We start from the raw sequence: 8,474 nt of genomic DNA on the forward strand, positions 1-8,474 counted from the left end.
CGAGCGCCGCACGTTCCTCCCCACTCGTGGGCACTGCGCAGGGCTCAGCCCGCCCGGCCCCAACCCGTGCCACCCCGCTCAGCGCCGTCCCGGCCCCGCTGCCCTCCCGGTATGCACGTATCAATGAAGCATTTGTCTCGTGCTTGGCACCAGGCGTCAGAGCGCGAGGGTCCGTGTGCTGGATCGCCTAAACACAGCTATAAATGGAAAGAGGAGCCGCACAGACGGGCTGTTCTCTCGGCCGGCATGAGCTCAAATAGCACAGTTAACACCCACGCTGCCCGAGGCCGTGCAGGAGCTCCCGAATCCTGGGGATGGCCAAACTGCTGCCCAAACCCAGCCCAAACCCAGCCCAAACCCAGCCCAAACCCAGCCCAAACCCAGCCCAAACGCAGCCTGAGCCCAGCCCCGAGCCAGCCTGAACCCAACCCAAACTCAGCCCGAGTCCATCCCCAGCCCATCCCCAACCCAGCCCAAACTCAACACGAATCCATCCCCCGCCCAGCCCAAATTCAACCCAAACTCATCCCCAACCCAGCCCCAGCCCAGCCCAAACCTGGCCCAAACTCAGCCCAAATCCATCCCCATCCCACCCCCAACCCAAACCCAGCCGCCAGTGGGCACGGGGATGGCGCTCAGAGCAGAGCAGAGCAGATTAAGGACAGCTGAAAGGTGGGAGCAAGATGCTTCTTGCACTCTGGAAACCTGAGACAAATTCCTCCCGTTCCTCCAAGCCCGGGGCTTGGCCAGACCTGCTTCCAGGAAAAGGGCTGAGGCTGTGAGCGCTGCGCTGTGCCCGGGGGGCTGAGCTGCCCGATAGCAGCACCAGTTGCAGGCCTGGGTTGGCAGCTCTCCCTGCAGCACAGGGGTTGGGACCTGGTGATCCGTGAGGTCCCTTCCAACCCGTGCAATCCTACGGCAGCGGGGCCACGAAGCTGCAGGACAAGCGCAGCTTTGGGCACATTGAGGCACCGCCGTGCGATGCTCCGCATGCAGATCTCAGTGAGCTCTCCCCCCCCCGACCACGTCAGTCACTCGGAGCATCGCAGCAAGGCTGCAAAACCAGGAGGTGAGCAAAAGCACGGGCCGTGCAACACAGCAGGGAACCCCAGCAGCCAAACCACTCCGTGCTTCCATTTGTGGGGAGGGAAGTGAACCAACCCCGGCTCATCGGGGGCGCCCAGCACACGTCGGTCCAACCCCACCGCTCCATCACCCTCTGCCCGAGGCAAAAAAGGACAGAGATGGGCTGCAAGGGGCAGAAAAGTAAATAGAAATAGATGCGGTTTCATCGGACAATGAACAAAAGAGAGCTCCGAATGCGGGTGGGTAAACATTTCCCTTCTGCTCACAGCTCGTACTTTCCACTCGCGTCCTTTTGTGCCGCCTGATCCGCCCCAACAATGACAGCCGGTGCTGTCAGGGCTTTTGCTGCCATGCTCAGGGTCACAGCAGCAGCCGACAGACCTGGCAGATATTTTCAGGCCCAGCAGATGCTCGGGGAAGGCAGCTCAGCGCCAGCGAGGAGCGACCATCCCATCATCCCAGCCAGGGCAGCTCTGCAAGGGCTGCTCCCACCCGAGCGGCCGCTGGGGACGATCCCTGCGCCAGCCCAGGGCTGATGTCAGAGGGAAGCTCAGAGTCCCACGACTGCCAGAGTTTGGAGAAGCAGAGCCAGAGAGTCCGTCCCAAACAAGGACTGGCATGTCGTCAGCGCCATTGTTGCGGTGGAACCAGAACTGCCTGTAGCTCTGCAAGGGGAAATGAAACTGCAGCTCCGGCTGGAGGGCAGCCAGGCTCCGAGTTGCTCACACCCAGATCCCAGCCGCCACCGGGAGCTCAACTGGGCACGGGGCTTTGCTAGACAAAGGCTCCCCCCAGCTTCCCAGCCCTCCCATCCCATTGGGAAGCACCTTGCTGAGGGGCGCTGCCCCAAACACAGCCCTACACCAGAGGAGCAAGGCGGTGTTGGTGACCATGGGCAGGGGATGCTACCTGTGGGAAGGCAGGAGCAGCAGAGAGGGTCACCCAGCAGCATCCCACGGGAGCCCAGATGGCAACCAAAGAGCAGCACACCCATGGGACCAGCAGGAACAGGGACCCCAGTGAGGACAGCCATGAGACAGCATTACAAACAGAAAGCTGCCAGCTCTGTGCCCGCAGGCTTTGGGACAGGGGGAGAACCAGGACCCCACAGCTGCTCCAAACCCCCACACTGTTCTGGGTCTTCCCAATAAGGACAGCAGCAGCACCACCACCACCGTGCCCTGACAGACAAAGCAAATAAGAAACCCCAACAGATTTGAATACACTGTATTTATTTTTAAACAGATTCTAAAGAATCTAGTGAGTCTATGTCAAGCCCATCGCATGACAGGTGATACAGGTGTAGGAAAAAAAAAAACAAACACTTAGAACAAAAAAAATCAAGTGCCATTCAAGCTACTGGAATCTTCCCAAAGCCCCCTCACAGGAGCAGCACAGTATCACTGCAAGGTCTAGAAAATTCGGATTCAACCCATTCATAAGAGTCCCACCACGCACACTCCACAACCCAAAAGTGCAATCTCAACGTAGGCTGAGCTGTCAGCTGTAGGGAAACACATCTGCAATGGGGGTGGGGGTGGGGGGATCTCAGTTTAGTGCACCTCTGTTTCTGTAGGGAGAGAGTCAGCAGCCTGGAGAAGTGGAGAGAAGCATGCTACGTGTCGTGGGGCTCCAATGGGCGGCGGTGGTGAGGATGTGGAAGCTGCCCTTGGGACAGCTTTGCACGGAGCAGAGCACCAAGCAGTTTGCAGGCTGCTGGCGAGCAAATGGCCCACGGAAGCAAAGCTGCCCTGCAGGAAAAGCCACAGTGACACCCGGAGCTGCTGTGGCATCACCGGTGCTTCCTGCATGGGATCGGCTTGGCAGGGAGCAAAGCTGCACCGATGGGAAACTGGGTTAGTTGGTGTTAGGTGCAAAGAGCCCCCACGGCATCCCCTAAAGAAGGCAGCCATCTGGCTAGACACATTCCAAGTCTCTAGACTTTATTGAGCAGGTCTGCCCGCCCCGTACATCGTCACAGGAACAAAAAGGAGTTAGTAGAGATGCTGGGTCTGTTAGCCTCACGGGGAGCACCCAGCTGCCTTCCCACCACCCCATCCACACATGGACAGCCTGAGATGGTGCTTGGTGAGAAGGGGCAGCTCAGGGAAAGGCTCTTTTTGCTCTCTGCACACCCAGCAGAGCCGCCCCGGAGCCCTCGAGACCCAACAGGGTTCATTTGGAAGACAGAATTCCTCCTAACACCAACCACCCCCCATAGGGGACCCCAGGAGCTCAGCTTCCAGATAGGGGATGAGCCCCAATGCTTCACAGTGCTGGGATCACAGCGGCTGCCTCTGAACGGGACCTGCCCCGAAGTGGAGGAGGATGGGGGCTGTGCATCCCACCCCCCCCCTTCAAGGACACGGCCCCCACCGTGAGATAACGGCCTCCTGCACTCCCTGTGCTTCAAGGACAAGTCTGCTCTTCCCACAGAGCCCCGACCGCCGCGTGCCAACAACAGCATTTCCCATTCCCCTACAAAACACAGCGCCCTGCACAGCCCAGGGCCGCCACTCCGATCTGCATCACCCCCCCCTGCCTCCCCATAACCCCCCCCATGGGCCAAACCACCTTCAGGCTCTGCAGGATGGAGAGCTCCAGTCGACCCACCACCCCCCCAGCAGCACCCCCCCATTCCAGGCAGTTACACGCAGTCAATCCAAGCCAGAACCCGGCGACGCATCGCTGCAACCCCTCCAGCAAGGCTACTAGAAATCAGCTCACAACCCCCCCCTCCCCCCCCCCCAACCCATACAACACAAACGTTTCCCCACACAGGACATCCCCGCCTCGAAGCCCTCGGGATGTCAACCCCTGCAAAAAAAAATATTATCTATATATCTACCTATAGGTCAGGTTTACAGTACAGTTGTGTTTATATCGTTACAGGCACTTAAACAGGATTCTTTGGTCCGTTCACAGGAATCAGCCACTCTGGCTTCTCTGGGCAGAAGCCACAAAGTCTGCACACACCCACAACACCCCCTGCACTAAAAAAAGGGAAAAGAAGATTCAGATCCATCCCAGGGCAGTGCACATCCGCCTCACCGGGACTCCACAGCCTCCCCTCACACCCCCCCCCCCTCCCCCGTGTCCCCCCCCCACCCCACACCACCCCCCCCATTGCCTACAATAAATCTTCCCATGGGAGCTCCCGCAGCACCGCACGGCCCATGGAGGTGCAGGACCGGCTCCGACCACCCCAGCAGCAACACAAGCTGGGGGGAAAGGGGGGGGGCGAGAGTGAAGTTTCCTTTCGTTGCAGTCCTACGAAGGCTGCCCCCCCCTCCCCCCCCCCCACTCCTGGCTCCACGAAGGGGATACCTCGGGGGCAGCCCCTGGAGCTCCTCCCGGCTCAGTTACAGGGCAGCCACGTGGGGTAGGACTGGTTGCAGGGCAGGAAGGGCTGCACGTGGGTGACGTAGTAGTTGATGTTGATCTCGCTGATGTAGGGGGCCGGCTGGTAGTAGCAGGTGACGTTTGTGACGGTGGGGAGGATGTTCTGCTCGGCCAGGACCCTCACGGCCAGCGTGGCAATGAGGTTCAGGGTCTGCCTCCGCTCGTGTCCCATGAGGCAGACCGTGCTCTCATTGACCACCCTGTGGAGGGTCATCAGATAGTCATAGCGTTTGTCCTCCATGCCCACGAAGTGGCTCTGCAGGTAGCACTCCAGCTTCCTCTGCTGCTCGCCGATGTCGGAGAAGTCAATGAAAAACCTGGAGCACATGTAGCGCTGCAGAGCCTTCATATCCACCTCGGATTTGGGTTTGAAGCCCCTCACCAGGAGGTTGCAGTACTTCAGGAGCCCCCCCCCTCTGATCTCCTCCGGGTTGCGGGTGGCGATGACTCTGCTCCGCAGGTGGTCCATGGCCTCCTCGAAGTCCCCATACATGCTCTCCCCGGTGACCGTGGGGTGGAAGTTCTCCGCCATGGGGTTCTCCGAGCACTCCCCGAAGAGCAGGAGGGAATCCAGGATGATCTGGAAGGAATCCACGCTGAACTCGAACTGCCTCCTCAGGGAGTCCACGAATTTGAGCTCCACGTTCTTGCCGCTGTTGTTGGACAGGGAGATGAGGCTCCAGCGGTCCGTCTCGTTGCACACCTTCACCAGCTTCTGCACGTAAGCCTCCTTTAGGGTCATGGGGGTGATCTTGTCTTTGTTGACCCCCTCGGGGAGGAAGTCCAGGAGGCAATCCATCACCACGTCCTTCACCTGCTGGAAGACGTCTTCGCTCTTCAGATCCACCCCGAAGATGAGGTCCAGGTCCTTGTAGCCCAGCCCGCTGTCCTGGTGCAGCACGTGGCTGGCAGCGGAGCCGTTCAGCCTCACGTTGTGCACCACGATCCCCTTCTTCTCCAGGCGGCTGCGGACAACCTGGGGGGATAAGGAGTGGGGATGAGAAGAGAGCGGCCATCCCCACTGCAGCCCATTCCAGCAGCGCCACCCCCTCCCCACGCTTACATGGGTCACTCCGGTGCAAGGAAGCAAACTGAAGAGCTAACCCAGCAGAAATAGGTCGCTCTGGGAGGCATGTAGCACTGTGCCAGCACTGGGGCGGCTCTCACGCACCGCTGCCTCATAGCAGAGGGTCTCCCTGCACAGCTGTGCGCCCTCCCCTCCCTTCCCCACTATCCCATCTGCTCCTGGGCACCGCGCTCTGCTCCTTGGGGCTGCAGCCAGCCGTCCTCGGGACCCCCCCAAGGGCTGTGCACATGGGGCGGCCACCATCTCTGCTCATCTCATCAGGGCTGCTCGCTCATTTCACCCACCCCCTTTTACCTGTCGAGATTAATTAGAGGCAAATCAAGATGCCAGAAGCACTCAAAAGCCCCGGCCAGGTGTACGCGGGTTCGTGTCCTAACTAGTAAGTGTATCCTAACAATTTCCAGTGTGTCAGAGCTTCGTGCTGAACTTGGCGTGCTATCAAGCACAGGAGGCAGCTTTCATCTGACGGGTGTTACTCCAGCAATGTGAATGCTCAGCCCCGGCACACCCACCCGTACCTGCAGAGCTTTGTCCATCGAGTACGAGGCTGAATCATTCGCCCGATTACTTAACAGGCAGCAGGCTGGGATCACCCTTAAGACCATACAATAAACTGCCACGGACACGGCTCGTCATTTAGCAGAGCTCGCAGATCTCGGGGAAGACAGGAGGAGCTGCAAACCTCACCGCCCTCCATCCCTTTCATTTCTCCTTCCTGCAATTACAGAGCCCTGCAAACCTCCGCCTGCTCACCCGGTGCTGGAAGCGAGGAGCCAGCTTGGAAGAGCCCAGCTTTGGGGTACAGGCAGAGCCGTTACCCCACCAGGGCTCCCCATCCTCCCAGGGACAGCCATGTGCCACAGCTCCGGCCTTTGGTTCAGAAGCAGCACGGGGGGTGAAGGACCACAAGGAGATACGGAGCTGCACTGACCCTGAGCTGCCCTTGCAGGGAGAGATGTTTTGCAAAACGCTCCCACAACGGTCCCCATAAAACCTCGTTGAATCCCAGTGCCGGGAGGCCGCTCGGTGTCCTGATGCAGCCACACGGCTGGCATTTCCCCACTGCTCTCTGACATTAGGAACTGCTGCTCAGGCTGGAGATGTGCCCGGGCGCAGTGCCAGCCCCACGGTGACGGTCACATGCTGGGCAGTAGTTAAGCAGGAGCTACTCGCCGTCGGAAGTCCCAAAGTCCCCAGCAGCACACGAACCACTTTTGTCCTCTAAAAGAGGAATTGACGTTGAAATCCAGGAGTGGTTTTTTGTCTCCGGAGCAGCTGTCAGAGAGCCGAACCCACATGAGCCCTCCATGGGCCGCTGCTGCAGGTGACGCTCAGTGAGCCGTGCACAGCCCCGGCGCTGCTGCTGGGGGGCTGCTGTGTGCCAGGTGAGATACACATACAGATCAGAGCAACCAACGCAGAGCTGGGAGGGGGTCTCGTTCCAGTTTAGCTTCCCAGACACAACCCGACGACAGCTGCTCAATCCTACGCTGAGGTTGGGGGCTGCAGGGCTCCGGCCCTATAACTGAGGCCCCAGACTGGGGGCTGACAGCTCTGTTAAGCATTGAGGGGGGGAACAACCCCGCTCTGACCCCAAAGCCTCAGCGCTGAGCAGACCTCCCCCCCCCCCCCCCCCCCAAGGACAGGCGGCTCCAGTTTGGGGCAGGAATGTGCTTTTCCCCATAGGGGCAGATGTTTGGAGGGTTACACGGCTGCTGACCTGCTTCCCAAACCCACAGCTCACCTCCGCTGCGGTTGGGTTAATTGGCTCCGACAGGCAGCCGGCCCTACCCCAACCCTACCTGCTGCTCCCCACCGTCAACGAGTGCCTTTCGGGTTACTCCTCGGGATTACTCAGCCCCAAACACTGCGGGAAGGAGCTCCGGCGGCAGCCCTTTGGGACACGGCGGGGGGGGGGACACTACACCGGGGCTGCTCCGGCGCTGCCCCAACCCCATAGCAGCTCCTGGGGCTGCACACAGCAGCTCCAGAACCCAAAAGACGTCGGGAAAAGAAGGAAAACGGCACAGAACCACAGCGGGGCACCCGGCGGGGGAAGGGGGGGGCACCCATCCATCCATCCATCCGTCGGGCTCTGAACGCAGCAGCCGCCGTGCTGGGAGAGCCGGCCGGGCTTCGGCTTCTCCAATCTCCTTTGTAATTAGAAGCCAACATGCCCGATTTTACATTTGATGAGTCATTACCGAGGAATGAAGTTGCCTCCCAAAACATGAATATGCATCAGCTTATTTGAACTACGCTGCCAGTTTAATATTAAACGCGGTTATGGCTTTATGGTTAAACCAACAGAACTCTGGAATCAGACCCAGAGCCCCGTGCGGACCCGGGGCAGAGCCACGTGCGGGGCACACAGACACGGAGGGGGGGGGGACACCTCCGGGAGCGCAGTGCGGGGCTCCTCCCATCCCCCCCCCCACCTCCCACCCCCCGGGACCGCGGCAGAACCCCGAGTGCCCCCCCGGTTCTCACCTGCACGATGGTCCGGGGCCTCACGGACAGCGTGGGGAAGTTGCCTCGGCCGTGGATGGGGACGGTCTCGCCCAGGATCTGGTCCAGCCGCTGCACCTGCTCCCATGTCAGCACGCTGAAGCGCTCCCCGGTGCGCTGCTCCGAGCAGCCCGCAGCCTCCGCCGCCAGCATCGCCCCGCCGGCAGCTCCCCCCGGAAGCGGTGCGGAAAACAGCCGGAAATACCGGGCTGGGGGTTGTGGTGGTGGGGGGGGAAGAAAAAAAAAGGGGGGGAAAAAAAAACCACTAAGCCGGTGCCGAGCGGGGGGAGCTGCGGGCGGAGGCGGACCCCGGGGGGCGCTGCAGGGAACCGTTCCGCGCCGCAGCACTCCCGCCCGCCGCCGGCTGAGCTCAGCACTGCGCTCGCCCGCG

At 60.5% G+C, this 8,474-nt stretch overlaps 1 protein-coding gene across 1 annotated transcript; it reads right to left on the bottom strand.

The window, feature by feature from the left end:
- Window positions 1–2,301: 2,301 nt before the first annotated feature.
- FAM46B (family with sequence similarity 46 member B) lies at window positions 2,302–8,258 on the bottom strand. Its single transcript, XM_427638.8, has 2 exons — window positions 8,066–8,258; window positions 2,302–5,464 (listed from the first exon to the last, which is right to left on the bottom strand). The coding sequence occupies exons 1-2, from the start codon at window positions 8,234–8,236 to the stop codon at window positions 4,445–4,447; spliced, it is 1,191 nt and encodes a 396-aa protein (XP_427638.3). The 5' UTR covers window positions 8,237–8,258; the 3' UTR covers window positions 2,302–4,444.
- Between the last annotated feature and the right edge of the window lie 216 nt (window positions 8,259–8,474).

Source organism: Gallus gallus, chromosome 23 (assembly GCF_016699485.2).
Source record: "Gallus gallus isolate bGalGal1 chromosome 23, bGalGal1.mat.broiler.GRCg7b, whole genome shotgun sequence".
Taxonomy (NCBI): Eukaryota; Metazoa; Chordata; class Aves; order Galliformes; family Phasianidae; genus Gallus; species Gallus gallus.

Excerpts from the sequence above, each read along its gene's own strand:
- FAM46B (XM_427638.8), bottom strand. The coding sequence starts at position 8,236 with ATGCTGGCGGCGGAGGCTGCGGGCTGCTCGGAGCAGCGCACCGGGGAG. Across the intron at positions 5,465-8,065 it reads GGCCCCGGACCATCGTGCAG|GTTGTCCGCAGCCGCCTGGA; the intron begins GTGAGAACCGGG and ends TTATCCCCCCAG.